Consider the following 22,202-nt stretch of genomic DNA (forward strand, 5'->3'; position numbering starts at 1 on the left):
GCTCGCTGGCTGGGATATTCCAGTTATGCCTGCAATGGAGGAGGGTCCCATACTGCAGTGACAAATGGTGATGTCGGCTTAGTGGAGAAAAGCAGGCCACTGTGCCTCTACAGTGGTAGTAATTTTAAAATAGGAATCTAGTCATTTTGACCTAAACTTGACTTCACCGATTTATTGGGTAGGCCAAAATGTTTGGTCAGGGTTTGAACGAACATTCTGGCCAACCCAATACTTTTTATACCACTCATACACACAAACAGACACTGCTCATCCACAGAGGACTCCTGAATCCCTCCCCTGCTCTTTTTACATCAATTTTATTCTTACTTGTATCTTTACAGAAAATGGCACAGAAATCACAGGTTTTGAATACCTAGAAGTTATTACAGTTCCATATTTCAAACACTTCAAGTTTCTTTCTTCTGACTCTATGTACATTATTTACACACCAGGGGCTACCATCTAACTCTTCAAACCAAAGGGAGACAAAGACAAGAACTGGGGGAAAGGTCCATGAACGGAATGAATAAGAAATCAACTTCTGATATGAAATTAAAATCCCAACTCACTGTCTCAGGCCTTTCTCTTGCAAGGGATACCCTGCAAAGGTGGGTGGGATGATAGAGAAAAATCCATGGGAGTGAGGGGGACATGTGTCTGGCCTGGGGGTGGAAGGGACCGCTGCAAAGACGCCATCAGTATGGATGAGTCGTCCCATCAGCAGACAGGAAGAAACCCCGTCCCCTCTTCCAACACCATCACTGCCTGACTAGAGAACACGCTCCACAGCTCACAGCTGGCCTGAAGGTGTGTGTGCCTATAGTTTGGGTCTAACACTGGCTCCTCCCCTACTCTCCTTTCAGCTTTTCTCAAGCCCTTCTTGTGATCAACTCATGATGCCTATTTATAGCCCCAGGCCCACTCCAGGAATGACCTGGATAAGTTGAGTCAAGATGTGTGGTTTCCTGTGTGTTCATTTTACAGCTGGATTGGGTGGCTCCAAGGCAGGGCTCAAGCAAGCCAGTAATTTGCAAGAAGCTCTAGGGGAAGGATGCCTTGCACAGCAAGTCAGGGTCACAGGCAGGGTATCAGAGGTCAGGATGTTCCAGAACACATACCCAAGGGTCCCGGCTGGAGGATTTGGCTTCCCAAAGGGGCAGTAGCTAGAGCACCTGTGAGAGGTGCCCTTTCGCTGCAGGGCCCGCCCTGGCCTCACTGCAGGTATTGTACACCACCCCCCTGTGACACTGGCATCTTTGCGGGGAGGAACAGTGGGACAGGCTGGGTGTGGAGGGCGGGTTCCCAACGCTGACTCTGAAGGGCATGACATGAAGGCTGGCCGAGGGGCCCAAGGCCGAGGCTTTCCAAGTATAATCTGGAATCTGGGCCCCAGTGGTGGGGGCGGGCAGAGGTGCCCGGTGGCTAGCAGGACAGGACACCCACACTGCGGAAGGGGGAGGAGAGTTCTGCTGGGGGGCTGAGGTGCTCCGGACACCAGAGTGGAGAGCAGGTTCTCCATCCCCGGGGCCGCGGTGGCAGTATTTGCAGCTGAGGGCTTTGGGTCTAGGCAGAACAGAATCCACCGGTGGCTACAGAGCTGGGAAGGAGGGCGCTTTGGAGCAAGAGACCAGAGGTGGATTCAGACAGTGAGAGTAGCCGAAGAACTGAGTGGAAGCAGCCTGACGGGGTGGTCTGGGGCAGCAGGAAGGCTTCTGAGACAGGGCTGTGAGGATGAGGAAGGTGCTGGACAGGTCAGAACTAGGTAGGGATGTCTCAGCGTGGCCCAAAGCCTCAGCCACAACTGAGTTGTGCCTGGAGTCACCCGGGGGGTGGTGCACGGAGGGCCTGCGGGGCCCGGGCCTCGCCTGGGAGAACACCTCGCAACACCACAGGCCCCCGAGGAGAGCAGAGTCCTGGGGCTCCAGCGTCTGCGCGCACCCTTGGCCTAAGCCACGTCCTCGAGCCGCGCTGGACTCAGCCTCTCCGCCGGCCTGTCTTCGTCCTCGGCCTCCTCTCGCTCCGGCTCCTCGGCGCCGCGGACCAGGCCGTCGGGGCCGGACACAGTCCCCAGCACCTTGGTGCTGTGCTCCTGCGCTCTGGCTCGGAGCGCGGCGATGCTGTTTTCCCTCAGTTCCTCCTGGGACATGGCAGCGGGGGGCTCGGTACCCCGCTCCTCCGGCTCCGTCTTGTCGAGCTTGGGCAGCGCCTGGCGCTCCGCCTCGGGCTTCCTCCCTGACTCGGCTGCCGCCTCCAGCGACTTTTTGTGCATCCCTAAAAAGAATTGTTGGTATTCGGGTTTAGAAAAGCGCCTGGGAAAGCCATCTTGAACTGAAAAAACGGCAAAGATAGAGAGAGGCCAGAATTAAGGACGAGCAGAAAGCCTTACTACACACACCGCTGTCACGTGCGTCCCAGGGGTGGGGGCGGAGGCTGCGGCGGACCACCAGGCCCGGCAGAGGGCTCCTCCGAGCCACGTCCCTGGGCTCCTGGCACCCCCACCCCGGGGATCCTGTCTGTCCCTTCACCAGCATAGCACTTGCTTCCCCCGCCCTCCCTCTGGGATTCCAGATCTCCGAACCCCAGACAAACTGGCAGGTGGGGAGATTTAGGGGGAAGAAGTCCTTTGGGCAAAGCCAGAATGGTGGCCAAAGGGACCTCGGGGCCCCCAAGAGGGGCGATTTCGTTCGCCACAACCCCAGCTCTGGCAAGGGAATAGGATACATCCCCTGGGGCAATAGCCACCCACTCCTCACAGAGTGACAGAACCCACAGAATGAGAGTCCTAGACACCGAGGGGCAGACACCCAGCCCTGGGTGCAGCCTGCCCTCGGAGCCCCCCTCCTCCCTCAAGGGAGACTGGGAGGCCAGCTTCCTGGGGCCTCTCTCCCGCCAGGCTGTTGTGGCCACCAGGCATTCCTGCCTCAGGGCTCTGTCCCCTCCTCGGGAGCCCGCTCCCCTCGCTCCAGGGGCAGGACCCCAGGGAGGGTGTGGGCTCTTACCCAGCAGCCACGGGGCGCAGGAGTCCATGATGCCGTCCTTGGCGGACTTGAGGATGGACTCCGGCAGGGGAATGGAGTGGCGCACCATGGCCCCGTAGAGTCCATACTCGGCCATGACGCTGCTTCGGCCCCAGCACTTTTCCCGCTTCCTCCACTTGGCTCTGCGGTTCTGGAACCAGACCTGCTAGTGCGGAGGAACAGGTCAGGGGCGTCCTCTATGAGGCAGAGGCCAGCCCCCCCCCCCCCGCCCCCCCCCGCCCCCTCCCCACCCGTGTCTGCCTGCCTGGAGCTAAGGGCCACACCTCTTTGATTGCCAGTGGCCCCATTCCCTGGTGACTTTGGTTTCTCCAAGTAAGGGCATCCTTACTTAAGCTCACCCACCCCTCGGTACCCCTGGGGTTCCTCTTGGTTCAGGGTGTCCAGAGTGAGATACAAGTTCTGCGAGAATATGATGGGCAAAAAAAAAATTTTTTTTCGATCAAAGCAGTTTAGGGTGATGCAATAAGATGCCTCCCGGACTGGGTCTTGCAGCTGGGCAGTTCCCATGTGGTCCTGTTTGCCGCTGAGAAACCTGAGCCTCATAGCTCTCATACAAGGGTTCACACCTCCAGCATCCCTGTCTGACTTGCAGAGGGACAGAGTCCTTTTCAGGGGATGAACTAGCAGTGCCTTTGGTTCAGGCTCTTCCTCCACACCAGAACTCCAGAGGCCAGGGCAGTCCCAGGCGGGCGAGGTGAGTGTGGACTCAGGCAGCACAAGGCATTTCATCCAGGTGTCAGGAAGCCTGAACCTACCCAGAGCCCTGCGCAGGGGACCCTCCCAGGAGGCCTGAGTCAGTCTCCCTTCTCTGCCCTGTCCTGATCAATCCCTGTGGGGCCTCCGCTCACCCACTTTCCACAGGTTTGGACTTTAACCCTGAGTGATAGTTGGAGGAGCTGGGCAGCCATCCCTCAGTCAGGGAGGGAAGATAAAATTCTTCGTGAAGAGTAGAGCACGTAAAGGTGGGGACCTAGAAGACCGCGGTGGGAGATAACCGCTAGGGGGCGCTTCTCTGGCCCCGAAGTTGACTGCTGCAGGGTGGGAATGAGCACGGGGTTCGCTGGATCTATCAGCGACACCCAGCCGGGTTTTTGGAGGCGATCCCAAGGTCCCGGCCATGCTTGGAGGAGGGGGTTATGTCTTGGTCCCCCCAAGCAGCTTTCCTGAGGTTTCCGGCAGCTGACAGGAGTCAGGACCAGGCCAGCTGCACTGTCCCTCAAGCTGGTGAACAGTCCGTGGGAGACGGGTGGACGCAGGAAGGACCTGGGGTCCCGGTGTCCCCCTTGTGTTCCTCTCACAGCCGCTCCACAGGCTCTGACTCCTGGCGTGGTGGTAATGGTGGTGAGACGCCCAAGCACCCCAGAAGTAGAGGGTGCGGTGGGGGAGAGGGGAGGGCAGAGGCGGGTTCGGAAAAATCTATTAGTTTCCTGGGCGATTTCCATTCCCTCGTCTGGACCAGGTCCCCGCCCCTCCCTCTGGGCCCCCGCCCCCCGCCCTCCGGGCGGCGGAGGTTTCAGCTTTTGATGAAAAATTGCTCCAGCTCTATTCAGGAGGCGGCAAAAGAAGAGTCACCCCCAGGGGCAGCCCTGGGCTGATTGAAAAATAAGTTAATTTCTGTTTGAATCGATGGGCCTCAGGCACTGAAATATCACGGGAAATTAAAGCGGCTGCTCTCCCGGGATCCGCGGCATTGACCCGCACTAATTAATGCTGGGGAGGCAGCGCGAACCGCGCCGCGAGCCGCTCCCCTTCCCCGGGGGACCCCAAACACTCCTCATTTAACTAATTAGACGGGGAAAATTGGGTGTTAATTTGTTTAGGATTTTTCTCCCCCTCCCCTTCCTCCCGGCAGCTCCCTTCCCGGCCCCCTCTCCACGCGCGGGGGCGCGGGAAATGAATGCGGGGCTCGCCGGCAGATGGCTGCCCCGGTCACTCTGCAATCTTCTCCGACTTGATTGCTTGATTAGGTCGTTAGCACATTAAAAAAAAAAAAATTGCTTGCCGTCTGGCGCTGGCGTGATGAGTGGGACGCGCGGCAGCGCCTGGGTAATTTATCTTTTTATACGGCGAAGAATTTGATTTCAATCTGCAGATATATGGGGCGCCTTTGACACCTGTTTAACATCGCGCCTCTGACAGCTTAACCCTTTGCTGCCTCGGCCGCGGGAAGGCCTGGGCGCGGGGGTGGGGGGTGAGAGGAGGCGTGGAATCAGTGCGCCCCTGCGGTTCCCGCCTCCGCCGCCGCCGCCAGGTGGCGGAGTGAGCGCCCCGGCAGCTCCCGGAGGCCCGGGGACTGCGGCGGAGCGTGGCTGGCCTCATCCAGCAAAGGGGGGCGCCAAGGGGGGCGCCCCGGCCGCACAGCCGCGCCCCCGCGAGGCCGGTCCTCTAAGGGCTTCGCGGTCACCGGCGCTTTGCGGAAAGACCGCATGATCAGTGCCCACCTTTACAATGCCCCTGGTTGTGTGAACCCTGTTTGGGCATTTCCTCATATGTAAATAACTAGGAACTTCTAAAAATGGGAGAGATGCGGCCTCAGACTGCCCCCCACCCCGACCCCTCCGACCCCACATTGAGCCGCGCCCGCGCCTGTTAGAAAACGACCACCCCTCAGTCCCCCGGGTGGCGTCGCCCCCGGTGAGCTGCGCGTTTGCCACCAGTGGGTTTGGCACCTCCTGGAAAGCTGTGGAACCAATGCAAGGCCGCCACCCCGGTCTGAACCAGACCGCACTGAGTGAACCCGGTCAAGGAATGGGTCTATGTCACCGGAAGGCTACTAGATGGCTGCGCTCTGGACGCTAAGGAGCGCAGAGCGGTGCGCAACGGAGTTCGGAGGAACTCGGCCCTCCGCCTGGCCTGGCTCTGCGTTGTGTATACATCTGTCCCCAGCGGCCCTGCCTGTCCAGCAGGCCCTCTGCAATACCCCAGGCCTGCGGTTTGTCTGAGACCTCTGTCCTCTGTCCTGTTCCCTCTTCCCCCTTAGCGCTTGGTGGTCCTCTACGTACTCACGTGTCTTAAGCTACATTTTCACACAGGGGGGGCATCTAAAAGGGATAAGCCACAGAAAGGTGTACGTGGCTTCTGGTTTCATCCACCTGACAGAGAAGACGGCAAAGCACGAACCCCTTAGAGATGGAATTCCAATGTGGAATTCCGAGTCTGACCACAGAAGGTTGAGAAGGCTGTCTTGATGAATCTTAAGTAAGCCCTCTGCCTCCTGGGCAGGAGATGACCTTCCTGCTTGAATACAGTGCATTACAGAACAACAAGGCCGCTGGAACCCACGGCGGGGGGGGGGGGGGGGCGGGCCAGACTCCAGACTGTTTTGGATTTTAGAAAAAATACGCGGTGCATATACTACATGTTATGTAACATTCTGTAGCAGCAGCACATCCCCGTAGTCAGATCCATCAGTTCTGATTTCTGCAGCAAAACATCCACATATGCATGAGGGACAAATAAAGAGCATGAAGTCCCACCTGGTTTTTGCCAAGAATGAGTTTTGATGACAAACTGATGGAACAAGTGTGTTTCAGCACAATTTAGAATCAGGTATCCTGAAGAAGGGATTGTGGAGAAAGCAAAGGCAGAGATGCTCATTAACCACCACCACCGCCCCCCTCCCCCCGCCCCACCCCCGCCTGGAAAGATGCATTGCCCTGGCTTCCCCAGGATCGCATGAGCTTGAGAGGGGGCGGGGGGGTGGGCGGGGCTCTCAGATGGAAACAGCATCTTTACTGGAACACCAAAGAAGGTGGTGCCAACTTGGGATTCAGATCATTTCTGAGACCTGTAAACAGAACCATTTTCCCCAGTCTCCTGATTTGGACAAATGAATAACTGGTCTGCGGATCAGATTTTGTCCACAGACAGTCCCAGAGGGGTTGGCGCCAGCTGGTCATTCAATCCAGGAGTTATCCGGACCCTTGGTTATGGGTTCCTGAAACGCCTGGCTCTCTTTGAATACCAGATGCTGCTCCAATTTATAGAAGAAACCTGGACAGCCAAAACAATTTCTCTTTAGGACAGTTGGCAGAGAAGCTGTGGCATTGGTGCCTTGGAGGGAAGTGGACAAGGAATTAGAATTAACCCTAACCACTCTTCATATTTGCGTTTCTCTTCCTTTCCGGGAAGCAACCAGTATGTGTGCAGAACCTAAACATTTGCCAGACGCATTGAAAGTAGTCCTGAACTGGAATTCCCAACTGTGACAAAAATTGCTAAGTCATCTTGGACAAGTTACTTGCCTTCTCTCAGTTTCAGTCTCTTCAAGCATAAAATAAGAATATCTATTTTTCTGAGTTGTTTTGGGGATTAATGAAATAAGTGAGGGGTGCCTAAAATCAGTGTTTGTCCCACAGAAGGTGCTCAATAGATGCTTAGTTCAGTTGTTCAGTCGTGTCCAGCTCTTTGTGACCCCATGGACTGCAGCATGCCGGGCCTCCCTGTCCACCACCAACTCCTGGAGCTTGCTCAGAGTCATGTCCATAGAGTTGATGATGCCATCCAACCATCTCATTCTCATCTCATCTCATCCTCATCTCATCTCATCTCATCCTAGCATCAACAGATGCTAGTTATTATTACTTCTGATTTCCCTGACAGCTCAGTTGGTAAAGAATCCGCCTGCAATGTAGGAGACCCCAGTTCGATTCCTGGGTCGGGAAGATCCACTGGAGAAGGGATAGGCTACTCACTCCAGTATTCTTGGGCTTCTCTTATGGCTAGGCTGATAAAGAATTCACCTGCAATGCCGGGAGACCTGGGTTTGATCCCTGGGTTGGGAAGATCCCCTGGAGAAGGGAAAGGCTACCCACTCCAGTATTCTGGCCTGGAGAATTCCATGGACTGTATAGTCCATGAGGTTGAAAAGAGTCAGACACGACTGAGCGACTTTCACTTTCATTTTTATTTCAGTGGAGGCACAGAAAGTCAGTGGGAGTCTGTGCAGGGAGCAGGTTCGTTAGTGGCATTACTTGCTCCTTTGGCCTCTTCCAAGACATGCCCTGCAGCGAGGCTGGACTGACAAATAATAATATCAACCACCACCCCAGGAGGTGTGGGGGGGGACAGAATTAACCTCCAGGCTGTAAGATTTTAATACAGATAGTCTCTAGTTTCCCCTCTAGGGGGTTCCCTGGTGGCTCAGACAGTGAAGAATCTGCCTGCAATGCAGGAGACACAGGTTCGATCCCTGTGTTGGGAAGATCCCCTGGAGAAGGAAACGGCGACCCACTCTGCTATTCTTGCCTGGAGAATTCCATGGACAGAGGAGACTGGTGGGCTACAGTCCATGGGGTCTCAAAGAGTCAGACACGACTGAGTAACTAACACTAGACTAGACTTCCCCTCTAGGGGCCAAACAGATGCCCCGTGCAACACCCCCTGCATTTCTAATGTATCCCAGACCCCTGAGGCTCAAATGTAAGAGACCACCTATGCAGACGGCTATGAGACGGAGCTAAAAGGCCTGGACTGGAGAACTCTGTTCTGCCTCCAATTGCATTTGTGAACTTGGGCATGTTCTTAACCTTTCTGAGCTTCTGATTCTTTGTCTGCCCTATGATACCACTTCCTCGCAGGTTTGTTGTAAAAATTCAATAGAATAGTGCATGGGAAACGCCCAGCATGTTGTAAGAACTGGAAAACATTGGCCTGGTGCTGGATGAATTCTACGGACAAATGACCAAATGCTCGGTGACTCTATTCACATAAGCCGGGTCCTCTCATCTCCCACCTTTGAGATTCCTTCATTTAGGCCCTGTTTCCTGCTTGGTCCCTTAGCTCTGGCAAACCCACAGTACTCCTTCAGTTCCTCTCTTACTTTCCAGACTGCACACTTTCTAGAAGCCGCTACTCCACGCCCAAGGAAGTCAGGTCGGAACTCTTCAGGAGGACCGGTATGCAGACCCTGGCAAGGATCAGAGCCCTGCCTTCCTCTTCCAGGCCTCCAAGTGCCTGAGAAGGGGCTCACAAGGGACATTAAGGGTCACCAACTTGGGAGTCCCAGGCGAGGGAGAGTGGTGAAGTCTTCCAGCTCAAGGAAGAGCCTGGGTTTCCTGGTGCACTTCCTCTCACAGGTGGTGCCCTGGTAGCACTCAGAGAGCCCAGCAAGGAGGCCTCTGGCTGTCCACAGCTGGTGCCTCCACACCCGGCAGAGAGGGGCCCAAGAGCTTGTGCCTTCACGGATGGACCGGATCCATAAAAGGGCTTCTTGCCAGAGGGATGCTCTTCTGGTCCAGGGCACCCTTCAAGCCAGCCACACTGTCAGCCCTCTGTCCCGTTTGTGGGTAACCAGGGCATCTCTTGGAGAAGGCAATGGCACCCCACTCCAGTACTTTTGCCTAGAAAATCCCATGGACGGAGGAGCCTGGTGGGCTGCAGTCCATGGGGTCGCTAGAGTCTGACACGACTGAGCGACTTCACTTTCACTTTTCACTTTCATGCATTGGAGAAGGAAATGGCAACCCACTCCAGCGTTCTTGCCTGGAGAATCCCGGGTACGGAGGAGCCTGGTGGGCTGCCATCTCTGGGGTCGCACAGAGTCGGACACGACTGAAGCGACTTAGCAGCAGCAGCAGGGCATCTCTTGTCCTTGAAAGCTCCCAGCCTTCTAGCCCCACATGATGACATGCCCAGGCCTCCTTCCCTCTGAGGTCCCTCCATGGTCACCCCCTAAAGGAGACACCATGCATAATAGATATTCTGCACATTCTGGCCCCTTGGCTACCCCCGGGCCCTGCCCTCCCATCTTGCCCCAGGCTATCAGGCCCTGCTTCTTCAGCCCCGTGGCAGTTTTCAACACATTCACCTACCTTCCCTCCTCTCCTCTGATTGGAAGCTGATTAATCTGCGCTAGTTGCTGGCGTGATTTAACGACCTCGCACTCCACACGCACTCAGCACTTCTGACAACATATTTCAGCACACCCTTTCCAGTCCCAGCTTCAGGCTCAGAGAAGCTTGACCTTGCTGTAGCCTCTGATGTCCACTAGAGGGCAGCTCTGCCTATGTTTCCTGGCAGGCCCAGGGAGCATCCTTCCCTGAATTCCTGGACAGGTCGTTTCACTGTGTCACCCAATACTCCACTTTCTTCCACTCATATTAACTCACTTAAAGCAGAGACACTTTTCCTGAGCCTCTGACCCAGCATTTTTACACTGGTTACATACAATCACCTGGAGAGCTTTAAAAACAAACAGGGCTTCCCTGGTGGTCCGGGGAATCCACCTGCCAATGCAGGAGACACGGGTTCAATCCCTGGCCCTGGAAGATCCCACATGCTGTGGAGCAACTAAGCCTGTGCACCACAGCTACTGACCCATGTGCTGCAAGAACTGAAACCCTTGAGCCCTAGAGCCTGTATTCCACAACAAGAGAAGCCCTCTGCAATGGGAAACCTGCTCATGGCAACTAAAGATGAATCCCTGGGGTGGAGGGGGGGTGGAATGGGGTGGGAGGTGGGAGAGAAGTTCAAGAGGGAGGGGATATATGTATACCTATGGCTGATTCATGTTGATGTATGGCAGAAACCAACACAATAATTGTAAAGCATTTACCCTCCAATTAAAAATGAATACATTTTTTAAAAGGAAAAAATAATACAATAGTCTAGAAATCTTGAAGTTATATTTTCAATTTTAGTTTCTCAAAATAAAGGCATTTGAGAACTTTGAGAATGAAAAAAAAAGAGTAGCCACCGCTTGTCACAACTAGAGAAAGCCTTGTGCAGCGATGAAGACCCAGTGTACCCCAAAATTAAAAAAAAAGAAATGCCATAGCTACACACCAAACCAATTAAGTCAGTGTTGCTAAGTGTGGGAGGCTGGCACAAGTAATTTTATTTTACTTTAAATATTTATTTATTTATTTGGCTGCACCAAGTTCTTAGTGGCAGCATGTGGGATCTAGCTCTCTGACCAGGAATCGCACCTGGGCCTCCTGCTTTGGGAGAACAGAGTCTTAGCCACTGGACCATCAGGGAAATCTCTGGCATGAGTAATTTTTTAAAAGCTGCCCTGGGACTTCCCGGGTGGTCCAATGGTTAAGAATCTGCCTTCCAGTGCAAGGGATGATTAGGGAACTAAGATCCCACATGCCTCAAGGTAAGCCCTACAACAGCCTGCATGCTCAGTCACTTCAGTCGTGTCTGACTCCTTGCAACCCCATGGAGCCCACCAGGCTTCTCTGTCCATGGGATTCTCCAGGCATGAATACTGGAGTGGGTTGTCATGCCCTCCTCCCAGGGATCTTCCCCACCCAGGAACTGAACCCAAATCTCCTGCATCCCCTGCATTGCCGGCAGATTCTTTAATGCTGAGCCACCAGGGAAGTCCTGAAGGGCCTGCATGCCTCAACAAAAACCCAGTGCAGCCAAAACTTTTTTTAAAAAAGTAAAAAATAAAAAGCTGCCCTGTGTTTCTAATCCATTTCCCCGGCTGAGACACACTGCAGTCTTTTCCCAGTCATGTGGTTATCTATTAACTTCTGGGATGGAACCCTCTAAAACTTTGTTCCCCACCCTTGGGCAGGGACCACGTTAAAAGAGACAGAATGGAACAGTGCTAGTCAGAGAATCCAAACCTCATCCTTCCAAACATACCAGGTTGCTAAGAGTGGAGGTGAGATGGCTCTGTTCACTTGCACATCTGTAATGTAGGCATTCTAAATAAGTATAACTTCTGTCAGAAAAAAATACAGTAAACACATAAGTGAATGTATCAAAATACTGAGAATAAATGACCCACAGAGGAAATAAACTCAGTCTGGAAACCATTTCCTCTTCCCCAGGGCTGACATCCGGTAGGGGCTTCCAGAATGCCACATCCTAGCATTTCTCAGAGACACAGAAAGGATTTTGCATCTGGCTCTGATATGAAGTCCATCCTAAAGGAAATCAGTCCTGAATATTCATTGGAAGTACTGATGCTAAGCTGAAACTCCAATACTTTGGCCACCTGATGCGAAGAACTGACTCCTTGGAAAACACCCTGATGCTGGGAAAGATTGAAGGCAGGAGGAGAACGGGGCAACAGAGGATGACTGATGAAGTCAGGATGGCATCACTGACTCAATGGACATGAGTTTGAGCAAGCTCCAGGAGTTGGTGATGGACAGGGAAGCCTGGTGTGCTGAGGTCCATGGGGTTGCAAAGAGTCGGACACGACTGAGTGACTGAACTGAACTGAACTGATATGAATACTAGAAATCTCTTCTTCCCCTAACAGTGCAACTTATCCCTTCACCCCAACTTAGAGAGATGTAGAGGGGGAAAGTGCTTGCCCTCAAAGCATAAAGGTTGAGGAAATCAGCCACTATTAAGGGGTTTGACCCCTCATCACTGCAATTGGCATTAATTATTCCAGTTTCTGTACATAAGTGTTCCCTTTACCTTCATTTGCTCTCTTGAGATAGTACTTGAATGGTACTGGGTTTGAATCCCAGTCCACCACTTACTTCACCTCTCAGCCCCTCAGTTACCTCATCCAGAAAGTGGGGATAAGAATAGCATCTAACTCAGCTAGTTGTTGTAAAGAAGTGATGAAAAAAGGCATGGAAAGCGACTAAGCACAGCACATGTCTGACTTTTCACATCTACACTGGGTTCTCATTAGACAGTAGGTCTCAGACACATCCAGGGGCTTCCTTGGGTGGGTCCAGCTGTCCACCTGGGGCCGAACATTCCACCAATGGCAGCCCAGAGTCGGAATGAGAGAGGTGACCCCGAGCAGACGGCCCGCTGGGAGGGACTCCCCCTCTTCCTTTCACAGATGAGAGATGGGAAGTGACTTGGCTTCTGCCATACCTGGTCGGTGTCAGAGCCAGAACTAAGATCTGGATCCTTGATTGAATATCCAGTCCCTTAACCTTCCCATTCCACCTGAGGATGTCTAACTTCAGACTTGGAGACTCTAATAACTCCCCCCCTTCCTTCTTTTCATGGCAAAAGGAGAAGAAGGTGGCAGAGGATGAGATGGTTAGATAGCACCACCGACCCAACGGACATGAATTTGAGCAAACTCCAAGAGATAGTAGAGGGCAGAGGAGCCTGGCATGCTACAGCCGTGGGGTCACAAAAGATTCGGACAAGACTAAACAACAACAGGGTGCATCCACTGGTGGGATGGTCAGCCCCAGGTGGACAGCCGGGCCCCAGGCTGGGCCGCTGCTACACACCACACACACAGCTTCATCACAGCTGCAACTGCCACTGTCATGCCCATTTTACAGATGAGCAATGGAGGCTCAGGCTGGTGAAGTGTGACCTGCCCACGGTCATTCAGCTGGTACCTGGTGAGGCCAGGATGGTCCAACTCTGAAGTGAGTGTCCCTAACCACTGCACCACCTTGCCGCTCCTGTGCACGCCCTGTACTTAGAACACCAGCCACACGGGAATTGCTCTGCGGGTTGGAGCTTTGATAGATAGTTGTCACTAATAGATGTGAAGTCCTTTCCCAGGCCACTTGGTAAAACATTTGGTTGGGCATGCGTGCTAAGTCGTTTCAATCGTGTCTGACTCTGCGACTCTATGGACTCAGAGGACCAGGCTCCTCTGCTCATGGGATTCTCCAAGCAAGAATACTGGAGTGGATTGCCATGCCCTTCTCCAGGGGATCTTCCCGACCCAGGAATCAAACCCGTATTGTGTCTCTTAGTCTCCTGCATTGGGAGGCAGTTTCTTTTACCACTAATGCCACCTGGGAAGCTTCAAAATATTTGAGGATTGGGCCATTTGATAACTCACACCTTCTGGGGGCAGCATGTAGCTGAAGAACTGGGCAGTGCTGGAAGAGTTACAGAGACCCTTGCCTTGGCTCACCGATAGCCACAGATTCCACAGTCAATCCTTGCAGTCCAGGGAATCAATGTACTCCACACCCTTGGCTCCTCCATGCTGGTGCTGGTGATTTCAGACACCAACCTGTAGACAACCCCTCAGACAATTTTAAGAAGTCTAGAGTCTGCAGGCTGAGCGTTTATAGCAATGCAGTTACAGCTGAGGGCAAGCTCTCCTTACAGCCTTTGGACTCTCCCACCCACCACTACCACCACGGCCAGATTTTAGGACAACCACTGCAAGAGACGAGCTGTTCCATTCTACTGGTCAATAGTGCAAACGTGCAACCAACCAAAGGGGAAGTCTGGCAACCTCACCAACCCTGGCTGCTTGTAAGGACCAGCTCTACCCTAATAAAGACCAGGTAGGGGTTACCACCACACATGAATTGGATTGGGTCTTGGCTTACACACACAGGATTCAAAATCAACAGCCAGCCTTTCCCCACTGGAACTTAGTTGGGTGGGGATGATGGATCCAGGCCACCATGGATAATGTACCAAACAGATAATCTGCTTATGAATAATTGAGCTTATTGTTAGTGTCACCGTCTAAAGCCATTGGCTGAAATTCCCAATAGACTTCCAGGGGAGAGGAAGGCTCTTCTGGAAAAGCAGCTCTCACTTCATTCCCCATTCTCTGGTTCTCCAGCAAGCGAGTGCAAAGAACCTACACACCTTATTTGGTTCCTTTGCTGGACTTGTCCCCTCCCCGCTCCTCCCCCTGCTCCCCAACACAGATCACACCTGGAGACAAAAAGGAGGAGGAAATTTGGAGCAGAACGGTTTCAGGAAGTCCGGACCCTCCCTGCCTTTCCCAGCCTTGGCAGGTCAACTACTCCGGGCCACTCAGGTGTCCCGACAGAAGCAGCTCTGGTTCAAGGTCTTGAATTAGCTATGGCAACCTCAAATCTTCTGGAAATGTTTTTCCACCCCAGCCCTCCTTCCTTGGAGGCCCTGTCTGGAGAATCATCAGACTTCATTTCCTCCTGGAGAAATGATTAAGCAACCCATTCCTGTCTGCCAAGGGGAGTCCTGGACTTGGGAGGATCCTGCTGCTGCTGAAAGGAGGCCTGGTGCCCAGCACAGCTGAGGACAGCCCCAACCAGTCAGGGCTGACTCTCCACAAAACTCTCCAGTAAGGAGGTGAGGGGAACGACTTAATGAGCGCCTCCTGGGCTGGTCCAGGAGACGTCCAGGAGCAGGAGCCCTGGGCAGGACCAGCTGCTGGGATGGAGGCAGTGGGAAGTAGGTAGGAAGGGAGAGGGCAAGGTCTTCTTCATGGGGGAGGCAGCTCCCCTCCACCCCCAGGCACCCAGGCCTTGAAGCAGACATTTACCTCCTGGGAGACACCTGGCGCGCCAGAGACCCTGCTCAGAACCCTAGACCCACCCAGGTGCCTCTCCCGGCCTGCCATACTCCTCAGGAAGCCCACAGTCTGCAGCCACAGGCCGCGTCTTGTCTGCCAAGACTCCAGTCCCTCCAGCAGCACCCATCTCACGTGGTGGGTATTCACCTAAAATCTGCTTAAATGAACTGTTGCACGAGGAGGTGATTACAGACAAGCACACACTGGAGCAGGAGGGTGAAAGAGGAGTATGTGGGAGCCTGGGGCATTTGATGTCCCTGAGGGTGAAGAAAGTGTGAGAGAGGGACTCAGGGCTGTTTTACCTGTATCCTGTCTTCGGGCAGCTCCGTTTTCATGGCCAGCATCTCCCGGGCATAGACGTCAGGGTAGTGGGCTTCATTGAATGCCTTCTCCAGCTCCTCTAGCTGGTAGGAGGTAAAGATTGTCCTGAGGGGAGCAAACCCAGAGAGTCAAACCCAGCAAACCCCGAAAATGGAAAGAGTTTGTCCCAGAGAGGACAGAATAGCCCTCCCCTGTGGCTCCTAAACAGCCCCCAAACCCAGCCTGGGCCAGTGCAATTGAATACAACCCCTCTCTCTCGCCCCCATCCCCACACACCCTCTGGACTCTTCTTCATTCCAGTGTGAGGGCCCACACTCCCTTCTAGTGCTTAGGGCATTATTTCAGCCCTCTGGGACATTTCATACTGGGAATCTTCCTGAAAGTGCTTTGGGGTAAGGGCGTAAGATACAAGCTTTAGGAAACTGCAGAAAGCCCCTATTCCTCCTCCCAGGCCCACAGCGAAGGGCTCACCAGGTAGATAAGTGCCCCAGCCTCAGGCAGGACCTGCCGCCCCAGGCTCCCCTCACAGACGGGAGAGTTGGTCTTTTAAATTGTATTCAAGAGTTCAAAGTCTCACCGGAAGGTCAAATGCAACAGCCCCCCAGGGTTTCTACAGTGGAGAACTAACCGCACCTCCTAGCCCCTCACCCCACCCTGCTTGCGGGCTCCGGAGAGCTGCCCTCAGAGTCTTGGGCAGAGAGGGGGGAAGGGGGGTGCTCTGTCCTTTCTGGTGCTCCGAAGGCAAGGGCCACCTTCCCACCATCCCACCATACCCAGGCTCACCCACTCACCCAGCAGGAGCCCCATTTAGGGGCAGTTCACTCTGGTCATCCCAAGAGAGCCTACCTACACAGCCCCCAACCCCCGCAGAGCTATTTACATCGACCTATTTTGAGTTATTAACATAAACTGCTTTAAGAGTCCAGTAAAAGCTACATCCTCTTCGCTAGCAAATGGATATGCTCCAACACACAGTTTTCCACCTCCGATATTTAGGGGGTTTGTAATCCCCCTTTCTCAAATAAATACACTACACTCCCTTACCAACATAAATTCTTCTCTTTTCAAACCTGAATTTCACCAAGTTCTAGGCGACCTTTATCCTGCACCCTCCTCAACAATCTGGGGTGTAATACTGTCCAGATTTTACAGACTCAGCTTCTACAATGGTTGAAGTAGAGCCTCTGGGATTTGAACCCTGGGACCAGTATGAGGGGGCGGCGTGGTAAAATCCCTCGCTGCAGCACCTCATGTCACCAGCCTGAGGGAAGAGCATGGATGGAAACCCCAGGTATTCCTCCTGCCGGTGCTGGCGTTGGCATCCTGGAGGATGATACAGGGGATGTGTGAGAGAGAAAGATTCTGCTCTTTATGGAAAATGACTGGTTTGATTCTAAATCGTTGCTCCTATTCTCTTGGGGGGAATGGAATGCTTATGTATACAGAAAGTTAATTCTTCAGAATTTTGAAGATCTGCTGCTTTCTATTTCTCTCTTGCCACTTACTGAAAGGGCCCCTGAACAGACAGTCAAAATAAACAATCAAAACGTGTACGGCTTCTTCAAAACTAGGAAAAATAAAACCCACAGCTATTGTGGCCTGGCCAAAGCCAAAGAAGAGAGATGATGGCAGATCATTCAGTGGTTCAAGTGCCAGACTCTGCTTGGGAGAACTCTTATTAAAAAAAAAAAAAAAGAACAAAACAAAAACAAGAAAGGAAGAAAGGAAGTAAGAAACGAAACAAAGTGAAATGATGCCTCAGATCCCCAGACTTGCCTGAAAAATCCCAGGAACAGAAGAATCTGGCGGACTCAGTCCATGGGGGTCGCAAAGAGTCAGACACGACTGAAGTAATCCACCAGACCCTTCAGTTTCCCATTGCAACTGAGCCTCACAGGTAAAGAGAAGAAGAAAATCGGAAGACTCCATCCCCACTCCCCTCTCTAACTCCTTCAAGCCCCCTATGTTTCTGGGAGGTTAAGGGATCTTCATCTCTTACCACCAGAGTCCAAGGTTTCTTACCTGAACTCCCCAAACGAGAGATGCTCAGATTTTTTTTTTTTTACTAATTAAAAATGGCACCAGCCATTCTCCTGTCTTCAATAATCTGTTCCCCTCACACATTAGAAATAGCCTGAAACCTAGTGCAGTTGACCAGTCTCCTAGGGGACCCTTCTGAAGCACCCAAAGTTTTTCCCAGGGGAGAGGGTATCAAGTGAGGACAGAGGGTCGAGAACCTTAAGCATGGACTTTGGACTGCGTGTCAGGCAGCTCCAAGTGCCACACAAGGAGATGCCCTTGTGCAGAAACACTGTCCTTGCTCTCCTTGCTCAGGGAATCCCTCCCCCACCCCAATTCGGGCAGCAGCACAGAAGCGGGTCAGCCAGACTCCCACCTGCCCTCCGGCAGCCCAAAGGCAGACAGGATTACCGACGCGCCACCCCCCCACACAACCTGCTAGCCTGGGACCAGCCTGAGTTGGGTGCATAGGAGGTGTTTTAATGAATATTTGTTGAAACGATGACTATAAAAAAAATGACCCAGGATCAGGACTAAAAACAACGCTTCCGTTCACAATAAAACACAACAAAACAAAAACAAACAGCTGCCTGAAGGGAACAAACCGAGGTCACCAAGAAACCAAGCCAAAGTTCACCCACATTCAAGTGGAAACCTGTAGGGGTCTGAGAAGTCAGGAAGAGCCGATTTAAAATGTGGGATCATTTCCGGGAGTGAAGCAAGAAGAGAAACGCAGACAAGCACCCAGAGACAGTGTGCAAAGAGGATGAGACAAACTGGGGAGAAGAGGATGAGGTGGGTGGGGAGGAGAGCGCCCCAGGGGGAAATGCCCACAGGTCGGGAGGGAACCCTAGGGGGGAGCCCACCCACACAGGGACAGCGAGGGAATCGGGAAAACAGAGCCAGGGCGAGCGCAGGGCAGCGCCTGCAAGCAGCACCCGCAGAAAGTCTGGTCGATTTTTGTTTCTCACGAGCCTTTATTTCTTAAAACCCTCCAGATAAATTTACACTAGGAATTGGTAGCGGAGGTGCGGGCCACGGAAGAGAACGCGGGTCTCAGGCAAGGGCATTACTTTGCAGGACTGAATTTTAACTTTGTGCAAGTGATGTCTGTTTTTTAAAATATTTAAAGGGAAACAAAGCCAAATAACCTCTCTCTTTTTCGTCTGTCTGCTGCAATGCAGCCCACTCAACTCCAGCCAGGGCTGGCGGGGGCATCCGGTCCACACACTCCTCCTCCCTCCCCATTTTACAGACAAGGAAACTGAGGCTTACGGATCAGAGGAGCAGAACCCGAAAGCAAATTTGCCATCCATGCGGATATCACGCTCAAGATTTGGCCAGCAGATGGGAGCAGAAAGACAGGGGGGTTGGCGGCGCTGACAGCGACAGCGGAGAGGAACGGGGAGCCGGGCAGGGGGCAGAGGAACCCGCTGGGGCGGGAGGCGAGAGCCGACCTGTCCGCCCAGAGATGTGCGCGACTCTCCTAATGTGCAGAGGCCAGGATGACATATGGGTATTTCCAGCCTCTCTCTGGGTAGGGTTTGGCCCTATTTGAGGCCTTTCCTTTCTCCCGGAGAAGGGGAGAAAGCCTGAAACGCGCGGCTTCCTCGGCGGCCTCTCCTAATCCTCACCCGGCATGGCCGGACGCCAGGGCCCCGGGAGGATGTCCCCAAACTCCAGGTCTCCCGGTCCGACCTCCCCGTCCCGGCACAGCCGCGGAGCTCAGATCTACAGCCGGCAAGATTCGGGTCCAAGGGACCCGATCCTTCGAACTAGGGACCGCAGGGGATGGGTGAGCACGAAGGTGACGGAAGGCGCTGCAGGGGCCTTACCTGTGTCGCCGCTTCTTCCGTTTCTTGGTCTGGTTCAAAGCCGATTTGGACATTTTTCGGTCGCTGGAGGAAACATCTTCAGAATCTGAAAAGCGGGCGGAGGCACAGGCGGCAGAATGGAGAGGGGGCGCGCACGGCAACCCCCGGGTGCGTCGGGCTCCCGAAGCCCCGCGAGGGGCCCACTCCCGGCGGCCTCGGGGAGCCGCCCGGCCTGCTCAGTCTCCCCGGGAAGCCCTCGGCGAGGGCGACCCCATCCCTAAGCCGAGGCTGTTTCTACCCATGCCGGCGCCGGAATCCGGAGGTGGTGGACGGATTTCGTTGTAAGAGAAGCAAAGGCCCCGACACGCCTGGGACGCGGACGGCAGGGGAGCAAGACAGCCTCCTGGGTCGCAGGGTCCCCCTCCGGCGGTGCTCGGGGCTCAGCGCCCTCCCCTGCGCTCAGCCCCGGCGCCAGGGCGCAGAAGGTGGCCCCCCATCCCCTCGGAGCAGAGCCCAGGGCGCGGAGAGCTGGACCCCGGGAAGAGAGAGGGGCTTCTCGGGCACAGCCCCCTTTCCACTGCCCGCACCGTGCGGCCCCGCTCGGGACTGGAGAGACTGCGGCGCGCCACTTTTCGTTGCCCCTCCAGATATTAATAAAAATAAATAAATAAAACGAGAGCGGAAAATCGGGGGAATCGAAGAGCGCGAATCAGAGGCAGAGGGCCGAGCCGACGGAGAGGTGCGGCCGGGAAAGCGGCCCGTAGGTTCGGTGGCCCCCCAGCCCGCGAGGGTCGGGATCCCGGATACGGTGACGCTCAGGTGGGATCGCGGATGCCGACCGCTTGGGCTGCCGCGGTGGCCAGGTGGTCCTGAAGCTCGCGAGGGGAAAAATCAAACCCAGCTGACCAGTGCGGGGTGGGTGGGTGGGGGGTTGGAACAGAGAGAAGGAAGAAGGGCAAGACAACTTTGGACATCAGGGCTGGGGCCCTAAGCTGGCATCGGCTTCCCCGGTGCTCACGCCCGAAACGGAATCGGGCTGTAGGAGCGTGGTTCCTTTGGGAGGCCGCGGCCCAAGTGGAGCAGAGAAGGGGGACCCCTGGCCTGCCCCACGGGCTCCGACACCCTAAGCCCCTTTTCCAGTGGGGCCCCAACAGGGCGCTGCCGCAGAACCGGGTTCAACGCGCAGACAGGACAGCTCGGCTGCCGGAAACTCTGGGGCCCAAAGCCGGCCACCGCGGGGAGCATTTTCCCGTCCCCCCGGCCCAGGGCGCGCCGGCCCCAGGCCCGCGCTGCGACCCTTCGGCCTGGCACCAACTTCTGCACCCGGAGGAGCAGGCCTGGCGATGCAAGCCAGAGCCGACAGCGTGGGGTTCCCGGTTCTCACCCCAGTCGGGGAAGCCACACAGCCTCACCCTCACCTACCCGAGCTGGCCGTCTGGCTGGTGTCCAGCGGCCCCGACGCTCTGCCCAGCGGCTGTAAGTGGACGCTCTGCGGGTCGGACAGCACTTCCAGGAAGGTGGGCTGTGCGTAGAAGCCGGGGAGCCCCCCGGGCCCCAGTAGCCCCATGCCGCCCACTCCTGCGGGACTGAGCACGGAGCGCGCAGCCAGCAAGTGCCCGGGGGCCAGACCGTCGAGGGTAGCACGCGGGTGGGAGCTGGGGGGCTCCTTGTTCAAGCCCAGGATCTCCTGAATGCCAAACCCGGTGCACCTGGCCGGGGCGCTCCCGGAGGTACTCTTGGCCACTGTCTCGGCTTTGGGCTTGTTCAGCGCTTCCCCTGCTTTCCCGGTCATCTCTTGGCTCTTTGGAGGGGCCGAGGCCGAAAGTCTTGTGCTCCCCCCACCCCCCCGGCTGGCTCCCCGCTTCACGAAGTTGGTCCCAGGTGCCCCCTGCGATGTCTAATGCTCTGGAGCCCCAAGGAGATTCCCCTTTTATCCAACCAGGCGGCAGCCCAAGTGGGGTCAGAGCTGAGCAGCCAATCACCGGGGCCAAGAGCGATTAGGAATTCCAAAAAGCTGGCAGCTCCCTCCGCAGGCAGCGCTGAGGGGCCAGGGCGCTGGGGGCCGGGGCACCCGGTGGGCTCTGTAGGACACCCATGGGCAGGGGCCCCCAGAGACTGAGATGAGGCAACAAGATTCAGGGCAGTCCCAGGAGGTGGGTGGCTGGGGATTCTGGGCAGAGCCAGCTTAGACTGTCCCTGGAGTAGGGTGGGAGGATGGGATGAGGGCAGATCCTAGAGACTGGGAGCCTTGCTCCCTCCCTCCCTCAACTCCTATTCAGGTTTGGCAGGGTCAAAGAAGCCCAAATATGGGACCCCTGGGAAAAGGAAGAGCAAGGAAGGAGCAAGCTTCCTGGGCAAGCTGTGTGGTGGCAATGGGGAGAAGGAAGGGCCTGGGGTTTGAAGTGGGAGATGTGGGGATCTCCAAAGCACAGGATACAATGCCTAGTTCAGAAGAGCTACTCAGTAAATATCCCCCAATGAATGAATGAATAAAGGGGTCAGGTGTAGGGATCCCTGAAGGTAAAGAGGAGTGGTGGTGACTTCTTCTGGAGAACAACGCTGGACATCTGAACATTTTCCTAGAATAAAGCATGAAGTTCGCCCAAAAGATTTGCTCTTCTATCCACTCCCTTAACTAATTAAGTAATGAGCCCCTACCAGCTCTGAGCTAGGAGCTAGGGCTTCCCAGTCAATCAGGTGGACAAGTCAGAGGGTCTGCTATACCTTAGAGTTCACTGAGCAAACAAATGAAGAGGAGAGCATTGTTAATGTGGAGGGAAGGAGGAGGGTGTGAGGGGCAACCAAAAG

At 54.6% G+C, this 22,202-nt stretch overlaps 1 protein-coding gene across 2 annotated transcripts; it reads right to left on the reverse strand.

The window, feature by feature from the left end:
* Positions 1-301: 301 nt before the first annotated feature.
* VSX2 (visual system homeobox 2) lies at positions 302-21,358 on the reverse strand. 2 transcript variants are annotated; one of them, XM_086318909.1, is made up of 5 exons: positions 20,817-21,351; positions 19,416-19,500; positions 15,543-15,666; positions 3,000-3,180; positions 302-2,271 (listed from the first exon to the last, which is right to left on the reverse strand). In XM_086318909.1, the coding sequence occupies exons 1-5, from the start codon at positions 21,184-21,186 to the stop codon at positions 1,946-1,948; spliced, it is 1,086 nt and encodes a 361-aa protein (XP_086175035.1). In that variant the 5' UTR covers positions 21,187-21,351; the 3' UTR covers positions 302-1,945. The 2 variants fall into 2 exon arrangements, with proteins under 2 accessions (XP_086175035.1, XP_086175036.1); XM_086318910.1 differs by lacking the exons at positions 302-2,271; positions 3,000-3,180 and adding an exon at positions 7,927-9,710 and having other exon boundaries at positions 20,817-21,358.
* Positions 21,359-22,202: the final 844 nt, after the last annotated feature.

This window comes from Bos grunniens, chromosome 10 (assembly GCF_055505025.1).
Source record: "Bos grunniens cultivar Pamir isolate PY7600 chromosome 10, Bosgru_T2T1.0, whole genome shotgun sequence".
NCBI lineage: Eukaryota > Metazoa > Chordata > Mammalia > Artiodactyla > Bovidae > Bos > Bos grunniens.